This window comes from Lepisosteus platostomus, chromosome 21 (assembly GCF_059453375.1).
Source record: "Lepisosteus platostomus isolate fLepPlt1 chromosome 21, fLepPlt1.hap1, whole genome shotgun sequence".
In the NCBI taxonomy this organism is placed as follows: domain Eukaryota; kingdom Metazoa; phylum Chordata; class Actinopteri; order Semionotiformes; family Lepisosteidae; genus Lepisosteus; species Lepisosteus platostomus.
In genome coordinates, this window is record NC_142631.1 from 15,187,138 (window position 1) to 15,200,468 (window position 13,331).

Consider the following 13,331-nt stretch of genomic DNA (forward strand, 5'->3'; position numbering starts at 1 on the left):
AATGGAGATGAATATTTAACAAGCAGTCGCATTGCTGGGGTTAAAATTCATCAACTGACAGAAGTCATATCCAGCTTTTGGGTTGATTTGTATTTTTTTCCCAGTCAATAGATAAAGATTTGGATTATTACTGCTAAAAAGACTCGGGAAACCTTCAATAGCTGGATGGGATTATCAGATTAGCATCGATACAAGCTAGACTGCCTCCTCTTTTTTGCAACTTTTAATATACTCTGAACAGAGTGTCATGAATTACACTGTAGAGATTCAGCTCCAAAGAAAGATGCACGCTCTCCCCAAATGTACTTTCCTTTACAGCATGGACGGCATAATTTCTGTTCTGTTACAGCCCTAATGGCCACTCTTTAGAACTGAACAGTCATTACCCATGGTCATTATGCACTCAGTCTAAGAGCTGCAGTTTCGTATTGATTCTATTTTAACCTCAGGTTTAACCAGGTTGAATGCCATTAAAACACTGATGAAAAATCCCCTGGAACACTTTTCCCAAGCAAGTGTTTTTCCCCCTTCTGTGCAGCTGAGGTGCTCTGAATGTGAAATTCCTCTTTTATTTTGAATCGGGGATGTGCAGTTCCAGTCCTTCAGAGCCACTGGTGTTAATTACTTGAACAAAAAGTTCACTCACCTGATTCCTTTAGCTCTTAACCGGCTGCAAACTGAACAGCGCATTTAAAACATGTAGGAATCTGGCTCTTGAACACTGTAACTACCCATTTCTGCCCAATATGAATAAAAAATGAACAATGTACTTGAACCAGATGGAGCAAGTGGAAACTTCATGGAAGTGCATTTGAAATTAAACGCCGATTTTAAATGCAGGAGGCACTTCTTTAGCTTAAGAGTGGTGGGAGTATGGAACAAGCTACCTAACCATGTTTTTAAAGTCATACCCTGTCTTCTTTCAGGAAATGGCTGAATGAGATCCTAAGGTCAATTAGCTTTTAACTAGAAAACAGCAGTAACTTCTTTTTAAACTTTCTCATGTTCTTAAAAAAATTACTTTTACTTTACTTTCTGTAATCTGTACAGCAGTCACAAAGTACAGTTTCTGGGACGAATACTGGTATATGGGATTCAGCACAGTACAGCAAGTATGTGAGGGAATTATGAACGGTCAGTGACCAACAGGACGTCCCAGAAAACAGGCTTGCCAGGTGACTTACACGTGAGCATTTCATTTGAATTGAAATTCAAGACTGGGCAAACACCTGGCCGATATTTAAATACCGACAAAGCAGGAAGCAACTGAAGCTAGTTATAAAAAAAAATACAGGTGTTTATAGCTAGCCAATGTGAGAAAGCAAAAAAAGGGAATTTTACTAGTTATAACCATACATTGTAAAACTGTTCAAATTGGACAACAGACTAGTTAGGCCTCATTTAAAGATATCATACAATGTTGGTCACCATGTTACTAAAACCTATTAATGCACTGGGACTGGGCCAAAAAGAAATGGCCCCTCTCATTTTTAATTTTCATTTAGAAAAGCTCCAAATTACAGAAGATCAGTAGTACCCTCACTCTCGTGCCCACGTATTGCTTTAAAACAACTGATCTGTGCACTGATGTGTATCGGTGTGCGTGTTCTTGTCAGTGTGTGCCCTGTGATGGACTGGTATCCCGCCCAGGGCGCACCCTGCCTTGCCGAGCTAGGCTCCAGCTCCTCTGCCATCCCACAGCTGGAAGTCGCCGTGAGAAAACGGGTGGGCGGACAGGTGGATCGGTGCCTTTTCGACACGCTCGGGTGCGGCTGAGGAAAGGACAACTCTTTCTTATTTGGCTTTCTGTGTATCCCCTGGGTGCCCCCGGGGCTCGGCGCCCGGCCCTACCTTGGCCCGCTCCAGCTCCTTCTGGCTCAGCTCCAGCTGGACCTTGCCCTGCACCTCCTCGTGCTGTAGCCGATCCATCAGCTGCACCTGGTGCAGGTACTGCTTGTGCAGCTCCTCTCGCTCGGCCACCAGCTGCTGGTAGCCCGCGGTGTACTGCTGCAGGTGAGCCAGGTACTGGTCCCTCTGCTCCAGGAGGGAGCGAGCCTCCTGCATCTTGCCCTCCAGCTGCGCGCACACAGAGAGAGGACTTCAGGGAAAGCAGCCTCACGGCCTCCTCTGGAAACGCTGCAGCGTCTACTGGCCCTCATTCAGGGCTGCTGCTCTGAACTTGGCATTTCTTGAGACAAGAAATCGGACCTCTAATTCTTTTTAATCCACCTTACAAAGCTGTTAATTTCAGATACATTAGTTGTCATAGTGGCTGTAAGCACTTAAATGCTAAAAACACGTAGAGGAGTCCTAATTCAGTAATGATTCAATTAAGAGCTTCATTCAGAGCTCAGGTGGACGAAAATAACAACTGTGGTGAAATCACACTTTTCCAGGATCAGTGCTCAGTGAAGGGTCCAGGAAATGGCTTCACCTCCTATTAAGGAGCAAGAGGTATAGATTTCTAAAGGGAATCCCAGAGTATCTTCTGCAAAACTGGGATCTTCCAAGTAACGCACAAGAATTTACTTCCAGTATGTTCTAACTGGAGCTCTGTCATGTATGGTAAACAATTTAAAGGGCCACAAATTTTCACAGGAATATTCTGAAGCACTGGCAGAAATTTCACCTCTAACGTCTAATATTCACATAAAAGATGTTGTACCTGCTCAAGGCAAAGTACCCAAGCCAAAATGTGTTTTTGTTGGGGATTTGTGAAAAGCACTTTTCTTCTTGCGCTTTTTAAAAAGTTGGTACACCGTAAAAGGACAGTGAAAGGAAGCCTCAGACGAGGCTACATAGCTGGGCTTGTGCTATCGAGACCCCTGAGCCGCACTCACCTCCTCCCTGGACTGGTGCAGCTCCTCCTGCATCTGCCCCATCTTCTTGGCCAGCTCCTTCTTGACATGCTGCTCAGACTGCAGCGCGCTCATCAGTTCCATATTCTCATTGGTCTGCAGGGGCGGGAAGAAAACCGTCTGCCACAGCCCGCCGCCAACACCCTGCCTGGAGCCCCTCACGATGGAGGGGCCTTGTCCCGGATTCTCGACAGGATCCGAGTCCATGTTGAAATTCCCCCCTCCTTGCAAGCAACGTTCGGCCAGGTGTGGCTCCTGTTTCTAGCTGACCTTTTACCTGTTTAAACCCCTTTCGTGGGACCTTCATTCAACAAACTGTCTTATGTGCCCCAATTCTACCTTCTGTATGGAGTCTGCGTGCTTATGGCACTAGGCTTTCTGGTTTCCCAGTGCCGGAGTTCCCGTTAGTCATTGCAGGCACCGTGCCTATGAAATTTTTAGGGCCTACGAAGGAGGGAAACACTAGTGACTAACAAAAAACGAGCTGAAACAACATGCTTGTGATCGACTCAAGGTGCTCCAAATCAATAATCATCCGCTATCTAGCAGGCTGTTCTAGAAACTGGAAGTATCGAAGTGATGGTTGCTCGACTCGCTCCGTCAATCACGTGGTTTAGCATTAGAATAGTTTCAAGTGCCTCATGTCAATTAATGCAATTCAGTTGGCGTGTCCCCCTCTTTTTGCACCTTTCGGAGTGAAAGTGCCTAGGGCCTACGAACACCAAAATCCAGCCCTGTGGTTTCCTCCCAACTCCCTTTGACACATGGGCTAGGTTAACTGGAGTCTCCTAATTGACCCTGTGTTTGTGCTTTTCCTGGAATGGCTGGTCTCCTATCCAGGGTGTAGGCCTGTCTCGCCCCCGTGATTCTGGGACAGGCTCCAGGTTGCTGGGATCTGTTCCAGGAATTTGCCCTTTTCTGATAATGGATGGATGCAGTTCTTGTTTTGTACAGCACTTGAAAAGATCAACAAAATCTCGGCTCTGTATCAAATACTTCTGCATGGTCTTCGCACAATTACTACTGTCACATACTCCCTCGTTACACTGCTGCCCTTTTCTCGGTCATGCCATTCATTTTAATGATTTAATTAATAACTCCATGCGCAACTAAAGCCTTCAGGATTGGTAACATGTATATGAATAAAGAACAAGGTTTATTCCATGCTGAAAAGAGAAGAGAGCCGAAACGTTGCGTTTGCTCTCTTCTCTTTTTAGCATGGAATAAACCTATTACTTGTTCCTTTGCAGACTACGCATGCTGACGCAGCTACCCACCTCAACCACTTCTGTATATGAATAAACCCATTTGGTCTATCTGGCTCAAAATAATTGTTCTCCAATTGATGAAGTACCAAAAAAAAATGGTTATAATATTCTTATGGATGATGATCCATCCCACACTCCAGCATCCTAAAAGGCATTATTTTAAGATCCAGTGAATTCAGACACGGGTGCAAATACAGTTCCCGATCTTCCTCCTTCAAGTTCCTAAGATGTTAATGTTTCTTTATCAGCCCTATACAATTTCTTGCATTAGGAATTCATCTTTTCGCATACCCCAGCTTTTCTCCATGGAGACACAGACAGGGAGAGAAGCTTGGGGTCAGAGCGCAGGGTCTGCCATTGTACGGCGCCCCTGGAGCAGTTGGGGTTAAGGGCCTTGCTCAGGGGCCCAACGGAGTAGGATTCCTCTGCCGGCCGCGGGATTTGAACCGGCAACCTTCCAGCCACAGGCGCAGATCCTTAGCCACAGAGCCCATCTAGCCGCCCTAAACAGATCTCACAGAGAGCCCACTCATATTTGGTTCTATCGCAGTTTTTGATCATGCCTAACTGTACGGAGACGCCTGCCGGAGTCGGGAAGGACGCGCGCTCTCACCAGCTTGACGAAGCCGTTCTGCAGCTCCGCCAGCTGCTCCTTGAGCTCGCGGTTCTGCGCCAGGGCGCGGCTGATGGTGGCCTTGTCGCTCTGCATGCTCTCCAGGATCTGCTGGCGGTCCACCGCGTCCTCGGAGAAGCGCTGCACGGTGCGCTCCAGCTCCAGCAGGCGCTCCTCCTGCTCCTGGCACAGGCGGCTCAGCTGCTCGTTGTCCCGGACCTGGGGGAGAGCGGGAGACCTCTGGGGTTTAGGGCAGCAGTGCAAGCTTCTTGACTTTTATTGGATAAGAGTGCATCATCTGATTAATAAAACAGTGTGCAGGTATAACAACAACTCCTGACACTTTTATATTATTATTATTATTATTATTATTAATAATAATAATAATAATAATAATAATAATATTTTCTGGACACTCCACTCAAAGTGCTCTACAGGTAATGGGGACTTTCCTCCACCCCACCAGTGTGCAACCCCACCTGGATGATGTGACAGCAGCCAGAGTGCGCCAGTACTCTCCCCACACACCAGCTCTCAGTGGGGAGGAGAACAGAGCGATGAAGCCAGTTCAGAGACGGGGGTTATTAGGAGGCCATGATTGGTAAAGGCCAGGGGGAAATCTGGCCCGGACACCAGGGTAACCCCCTACTCTTATTGAGAAACGCCCTGGGATTTTTCATGACCACGGAGAATCAGGACCTCGGTTTTACGTCTCATCCGAAGGTTGGCGTCTTTTTTTACAGTATAGTGTCCCCATCGCCATACTGGGGCATTAGGACCCACATAGACCGCAGAGTGAGCGCCCCCAACTGGCCCCACTAACACCTCTTCCAGCAGCAACCTTTGCTTTCCCAGGAGTCTCCCATCCAGGTGCTGACCAGGCTCACAGCTGCTGATGAGCTCCAGTGGATTACCACTTGTGAGCTGCAGGGTGATATGGCTTCCTGGAGTGACGCACAAGCCTCACTCTGCGATGTGCGAATTACCTGGGCCTGGTACTGTGTGCTGAGGTCGTCCTTCTCCTGCTGCAGTTTGCTGAGAGCCTCCTGCAGGGCAGTCTCATTTTCGGAAGGTCCTGTGGGCTCGGGGGCAGCCTGGTCTTCCCTCTCCTGGGACAGCAAGGCTGTGGAAACACAGAAGAGCACTGAAGGAGCAGAGCAGGGGTGGAAGAAACGGACTCGGACTTCTGTTTTGCTTTACCATTTTGTAGCCTCTTCAGGCTTAAAAAAAAGTCACTGAATCTAAAGGCATCTGACAACAAAGTAAACTCCACTGCCAAGTCAATCTCATTCATCTTTCACAACCAACTTTTTGTATGCACAACTAAAGTAATCAACTCATCTTCAAGCTGCAAAAATGTCCCCCAAATCACACCGAGTCTAGAGATCAGTCATTTTGAACTTTGGAATGGGTTACTTTTGCCACTGGCAAGTACTTTCAAAACCACTGGATGAAGTAATCAAACACACAATCACCTTCAAGGAAATAACGCTGTGGTCAGCTCATTTCTATGCAACTTAAAGATCTTTACCATGATTAAACTCTTTATAAAAATGAAGCAGGTGTGTTGCAGTGGAAACCTAGGAAATGTAGTTAGAAGAGAAGAGTTCATCTTCGCAACTGCTGATGACTTACCAGAGGCGTTTCTCAGCTCTATGACTAAGTTCTCCAGCTCCTGGATCTGAGTCATGCTTCTCTCCTTCTCCTCTGACAGTGAGTTCACCTAGAGAGGGGCAGCAGGAAGGTGAATGCGGGTTTGGCTCATCAGTCTAGATTTATGTACAGTTCTTCCTAAGTTTAAACTGCAGGTTTACTTTCCGACAGCTGCAAACCGAGATCCTGTGTACACTGTGTATTCTTGTCATATTCGTGAGTTAAATCATGCCTCCCAATATGTGTTAATGCTCTAAATTTTCTGGTTTCAGGTTGTTCTCTGCAGGCACTGCATCAGTGCCTCTGTGGATGTTTAGCCGATTAGAAATAAACAGAACTGGTAGTGATCTGGACTCTACATTGTTGTCATAAGTAAAGTAGGAAGGAACATAGCACATATGATCATTTCACTGTGAGACAAAGTAGCAGGAACAGAGCATTCCCAAACTGGAATATTCACTCATTCAGCTTCACTAGAGGATCCTACATAACTGTGGTCAACATCAAAGAAATCGTTCAAATCACTAAGTCTGAAGTCACATTCCGAGTAACAATTTACTGTTTTTAGGTGGCAAATGTAAACGGGAAGGCCATTTTCACATTACTCCATAGCACATGTTGTCAGGAACAAGCTACACAGACAAGCTGTTGAAGTGGACATCCCTGGGAATAAGCTTCTACCAGCCAAGTTAAGATCCGTCCAATGGCCTTTAGTTTGAAACCTTTCTTTTTCATCTAAATGATATGAACAAAGCTCAGTTTTCCCAGACAGTGCAGCTCGATGGCCTATGAACTAGACAAGGCATTTCTGCAGAAAAACGTGAACTCTCATTGGAATGCTGTACTCAGATCTCCTCTTAAGGCCCCAGAGTTACCCCTACAATGGTTGACAACGCTGTGCGTCACTAGCAAAGTCTTTTAGTATTACACTTCAAGTTCTCTCTTCTGTCTCTCCCCAGCATTTCTAAGGCAATACCAGAGGTTGGAAGGTAAAGAACTACACATATAAAAGAGATTTTCAAGGAAAATAAAGGAGTGTTCAGTCACTGTGTATGAAGTGTCTACTTGCAACTAAGCTGAGATGTTCTGTAAAGTCCTCTCACCTGCAAACATTCTGTAAGTTACTGTAATATCTGCAAAAGTGAAAATATTAGCAAAATGACTTTGACTTAGCAAGTGCTCCATTTTAAATGAATGTCTGAGGTATAGTTACTTTAATAACAACAACTCTCTTGAATTATTGCTGTATGGAGGTCTTTGCCTGTGAGAACACTCCAAGAGGCAGGCAGTGACGACAACACACCACAGTAACAACGCGCTCTCTGGGGGGACATGCACTGAGGAACTGCAGTTACCTGGGAGAGCAGCTGCTCAGTCCTATCCTTCCACACTTTGCCTTCCTCCTGCAGCTGGGCAGCGTACTGATCCCTCTCGGTCTTCAGCTGCTGCACAGACTCCATCAGCTGAAACAACAGAGGGTGACCCATTAAAACAGCACGTGAGCCGATGAGGAAGTCGAGGGCGATTTGTGTTACATTCACCACCTCCAAGTGATGAGGTCTCTGGTGAGCAAGAGATGTGTTATTTTGAACACTTCAGCCATCTGAGACTGTCACCTTGAGCTGTTTTCTGTAAATAATATCAGTCGCCATGGAACAGTCATGAACACAAACATACACATACAGGGGTTCCTTCAAATGCAACAGTTTGTAAATAGTCGCATTAAGCATCTGCGCACACAGTCACATCGGACCAGGACTTGAAACAAAACATCACTGAAGACAACCAGTTACACATCACTCTACCGTGTTTCACTGGTCAAATGCTTTCAAAGTTATTCAAAATAAATATGTAAATGACATGTACATTTTTTCCCTCGCTAATGCAAAGAGCAAAACCTGGCACAACGACTCATCGTCTCAAACCTGATTACCCATCTTGATGACCATCATCTTAGAGAAGAACTACATCAACGTTTTACACACCTTAGTTCAGCAATTAAGATGGAAATATTCACCTTCCAGACGTTCCATTTTAAGATGTCAAACACTCACTGAACAACAAAGCAGGAATGTTTTTCCACACAAACCATTTTGGGAGAGTAGGGGGTTAAAGATCAAGTGGGTAAACTGAAGAACCACATATTTGACTTGAACACACCAACTATCATTTGCAACTTCTAATCCCCAGACATGTCTGTAGATGGCCTCTACACCCCACAACAAGCACACAAATGAAGCTGTTTAAAAAAGCTCAGCTGTCCCAGATAACACTTCCATGTCCTCATTCCATATTCAGTCCAGCTCAAGTTGACCTCCCGGTCTTCAGTACTCTCAGCTCTCACAGACCCATTGCTCCCACAAACCTGAGATGTCTGAGCCTCCAATTGCATCTTCTCCTCCAAGGCCATCTGGAGCTGCTGGTTGGCACTGGGTGGGCCTGACTGGCTAGAAAACTACAGGGAGACAGTCAGGTCAGGACAGGCACAAACAACAAGCAATTCTGACACAGACAGTCCATCACCGTCTTTCTGAGCACTCATCACTGCCCTACCAAGCTAGTCAAATCAATCAACTGTATGTCTTCATCTTTACTGACTTTATTATCAAGAGTAATAAATCTTTTTTAGTGGAGTGAAGGCACACAAAAAAAATCACTACAGCTTTTCCAGTCACCTCAAGGCAGAAATTAGGATGTTTAATTCTGATAGCTTATTCTTTTTATAACTGTGCCATTACTATCAGCTGGTAATTCACGGCAGGAACCTGGAATTGAGGCTTTAAGTCTGTAAATGTCCTCATTAAATTGTAAGATGCAGTTAATCAACTAAAGCCTCAGGCTGAGATGTAGGATATGTCTTCAGCCTGAACACAGTCAGTCAGATTTCACTTGTGCCTCTTGGTGAAACAGCACAAGAGCTGAACACACCACATGTCAAACATGGCCCTCCTGGAGCAGCTAGCATGCAGAAATGCAGCAGAACTACCGGAAGCTACAAACAGTATCAAAAAAAGGGAGAAACAAGGGATTCGGGTAAAAGAACATTCAAGCACTGCCGGTCAGAATGCTCGTCGGTGTGGTCTGGGGGTGCAGAGCTCTGACCTGTTGGATCATGAGGTCCGCCATCTCCAGCTTCTTGTGCAGCTCCTCCAGCTCCTGCCTCATGGCCGAGCTCTCGCCCGCTCTCAGCCTCAGCTGCTCCGACAGCTCCGAGCTCTGCTGCTTCGCCTCCTCGCTCGCTTTGCTAGACGCACAGACGCACAGGTCACGATGAGTAGGACAACATTTGCTTTTGTAGAAGATGTGATCAAACTCATCAAAATGGGGAAACCCCTCCAAACCCAGGCCTCGGACCCACCGAGGCCTCAACCAGCTTTAATTAGCCGACACATGTTCTTTTAGCACTGATTGAAGATTCTTAATAGATTGAAAAGAACTAGGCCTCTCCAGGAGCGCAGATGGATACTCCTGCAGAAGGGATGAGGGATTTTTCTTTAATAATAACCACTAAATGTCTAGTAAAAGTAACAGCTGCAGGAGTTTCTCAAATGAGGGAGCAGAATTCATGGCATATACAAAATAAACACTTTCAAGAACAGCAGAACTGACCGGCCCACCAGCAGCCAGCCACACAGCTCTGAGGAAGGTTATTATACAACAAACCAATAGGAAGGTAGAGGTGTCTTATATTCTAAACCACGTACTTCAATCTGTAAACTTCCAGTTTCAAGCTGTCCCTTTCCTTTTCCAGTTCCTTATTATGCTGTAGGGGGAAAAAAAAAAAAAATCGATCACCAATCGTTAAACTGCTAATGAAGTAAGACATTTCCAAAAGACGGATTTAAAACTTGGAGCTCAGGAGTGGCTATGACAAAGCAGATTTCAAAACCACTCATCTCAGAGCAGTGCTGCTCTAGCCCTCAATAAATTATGCTGTCACCCGGAGAGACATTACAGCCGATTATTTGACGATGATCTCAATCGTCATTATCAAATAATCTAGTTAGAAACCAATGGAAGTCCAATTGTTGGTTTCCCAAATACATGCCAAAAGAAAGAAACTAGAGTTTCATGCATGTTAAGTATTAATCTGTCTATATTAAACAAAAATAAAGTGTCTTTCCTTGTTTTTGGCCATTAGATCCATTTAAGCAACAAAATCAAAACAGTGCATGCCTTGCCTATACAGGCGCTATAAAAACTGTCAGCTACTGAGGACTGGCCTGTGTATTACCTTTTCAAACTGCTTCTGCTGTGTGGACACTGTGGACAGCGTCCTCTCCAGCTCTGCCACTCTCTGCCTGGTTGCTTGCAGGCGGTTACTTAAGTCTTCTGCTTCCGCTGGGAAGAGAGGAAAATGTCACGAGAGAGAACTGAGGACTGCGCTGACTAGACTTTCATTTTCAGCCACCTGGTAAAACGCCAGCAGACAGGACCGGAACACAAGGAGCTGTATCTATCCATTGATATAATGTGGACTATCGGAGACACCCGCCCCCCTCTTTTCACTCTCCCCATTGTATGAACAAACCTGGTTTCTAACACTGAAAATCCAACTGTCCAATTTCTAACCACTTAGTCCGATTCAGGGACGCAGGGATGCCAGAGGCTATCCTGACTAGCAACGGGAACAGGCCAGGAATCACTCTGAACAGGACTGCCAATTTTGGCCAAAATGGCCAATTTTCCTAGAAGCAAGTTAGCCTACTGGTATGTCTTTGGACTGTGGGGGGGGAAACCAGTGCACCCAGTGGAAACCCACGCAAACACGGGAAGAACGTACGAACTCTATGCAGATCACACCCCACGTAAAGAACAAAACCCAGGGTTTCAGCACCGCGGAGCAGCAATGCTGACTACTGTGCCACAGTGCTGCTCCAGGTCTACAAACATGGATTTAAAATGCATTTAATACCAAATGCCAAAGCATGCAATTTCGTAAGAGTGTGATGACTAAAGACTTTTATTTCCACACAAACTAAAACAAGGACGGATCTGTTAAAAGATGACCAAAAAACGAATTGAAACACACTGAGGCTGTTCTGTGATGGTACCTGTTTTCTGTCTGGCCGCCTGCTGTGTGTAGGACAGAGCCGTCTGCAGTTCAGACTTCTCCGACACCAGGATCCCAATGGTCTGGATGTGCACCTGCATGTGAAGGTTTACATTACATTTCGATTATTACTGTTTCTTAAAATACTCCTAGTTCTTTTCATTTGCATCATGCTTTTCAACCCAAGGGATTTTACACGTAGGAGGGGACCCACGATCTGGGTGATGCGCAAGAACCTTTGTGCGTCAGCAGCAGCTCAGGTAGGGAAGTGAGAAATGAATTTACTGTTTGAATTAAGGGAGAATAAACCTCTTTTGAAAGCCGCAGAGGAATATTTCAATAACTGAGTCAGGACCCCATCTTAACATCTCGATAGGAAGGAGGGCAAAGTCCTACTACAGAATTTCCCCGTTTGGAAATTCTACATTGCGGTGAAGAGCGCCACCTACTGGTCTGCCAACACCACAGACAGCAGCACTCTGGATTCCTTTGGAAGAAGGACACCCATCGCCATACTGACAAGGCCCAGTCCCACGTAGTTTTCCCCCCAACATCAACATCAGTCAGAAGGTACCGACACTGGTTGTACTTACAAAACCAGGACAGCAATGAGCGTTGTGTTTTTTTCTGTAGGTATTATCACTCTAAATATTAATTAACTGAACCTGTTGGGACCAAATGGTTCACTGATCACAGAGGAAGCACCTTGATGAAGTCCCTTGGCCAACCAGCACCCAATCAAGAATAAAGGGACTAATAGCGTCTTAACATTTATAACATATGTAAGGTTCTTATTTCCCAAATGAATAAAAACTTCCATTTACATTACTATCTGAATTTGTTGTACAACATGCTTTGACATACTGTAGATAATGAGTCATTTCCCACACCCTGTGGCAGGTTTTAAAACTGCACTCCGTTTCCCAGACTCATCACACGGTGTGGCCTGGCGCAGAGGGTCCCTGTGAGATGAACCCAGGCCCCGATCTTCCAGACTCACCTGTAGCTGCTCTCGCATGGCTCCCTGCTCCCTGACGAACTTCTGTTCAAAATCCTTCCGCTCCTGCCCAGAAAAAGACACACCAACAGTGGTTGCTGGACTGCGTGGCTCACCTCCACTGGAAGAGTGGCCCAGCAGTGGGTGGTGTCGGCTGTCTGGACACTCCACTAGTGCCGCCAGTAATTGAGAAGCTTCACCTGCAGGCTTTGAACAAGCTTCCATCTGCAGTGATGCAGTTCTGGGTATGGTTAAAGCTGTAGGCCATTACTCACTTTTATTTGGGAAACAGCTTTCACAGGCTTCAGATTCAAAATACAGGAAATGTATTGACTGATTTTAAGTCAGATACAGGACAACGTCTCTTTGTTTTTAAAGGGGTTGATAGGATTTTAAATGGGGAAGACCTTCCACATGCCTGATATATATAATCCAGAATTGAAGACGGGATATTTTGACAGTATTGCTGAGTGCACACTTCTCTTCGGATCTTACAAGTCTTCATCTAACAAGCTGTAACTGCTGAAGAATGATGCGGGGTTTTTTTTATTTGAAAGCAAAATTGATATACTTTGTGTACACATTTTTAGAACACAACACCTTCAGCTGGTGAGGAACCTTTTGTGCGTTATGTTGTTACAAGTGCACTGAGGAGTTAAAATGAGGAAAAATGCTTTATTTGTTCAGAAGTGGCTTTAAAGTGTACTGTTGTGTCCTTTTGTTCATTTCCTGAGATCCCCAAACACTGACCATCTAGATGCTGTGAACAGATAAAACGTGGCAGAAGTAAAACCTTGTATGAGGAATTTGTAAAACCTGGATATGTAAATAGAACTGTACTTCCCAAGCCAAGAAAAGGCTGTTTGGCAATATTCCCCTCCCACATGGT

At 45.4% G+C, this 13,331-nt stretch overlaps 1 protein-coding gene across 6 annotated transcripts in view; it reads right to left on the minus strand.

Moving 5' to 3' along the window:
- The window catches only part of golga2 (golgin A2), a 41,084-nt gene that overhangs the window by 10,230 nt on the left and 17,523 nt on the right, over window positions 1-13,331 (minus strand). For all 6 annotated transcript variants that reach the window (XM_088614668.1, XM_088614672.1, XM_088614671.1 and 3 more), the window contains 12 exons: window positions 12,446-12,508; window positions 11,447-11,540; window positions 10,627-10,733; window positions 10,097-10,155; window positions 9,495-9,636; window positions 8,758-8,847; window positions 7,748-7,855; window positions 6,375-6,462; window positions 5,726-5,862; window positions 4,740-4,958; window positions 2,841-2,954; window positions 1,852-2,076 (listed from right to left, as the gene is read on the minus strand). In XM_088614668.1, coding sequence (XP_088470794.1) covers window positions 1,852-2,076; window positions 2,841-2,954; window positions 4,740-4,958; window positions 5,726-5,862; window positions 6,375-6,462; window positions 7,748-7,855; window positions 8,758-8,847; window positions 9,495-9,636; window positions 10,097-10,155; window positions 10,627-10,733; window positions 11,447-11,540; window positions 12,446-12,508 — 1,446 coding nt within the window. The remainder of the gene's footprint in view (window positions 1-1,851; window positions 2,077-2,840; window positions 2,955-4,739; window positions 4,959-5,725; window positions 5,863-6,374; window positions 6,463-7,747; window positions 7,856-8,757; window positions 8,848-9,494; window positions 9,637-10,096; window positions 10,156-10,626; window positions 10,734-11,446; window positions 11,541-12,445; window positions 12,509-13,331) is intronic.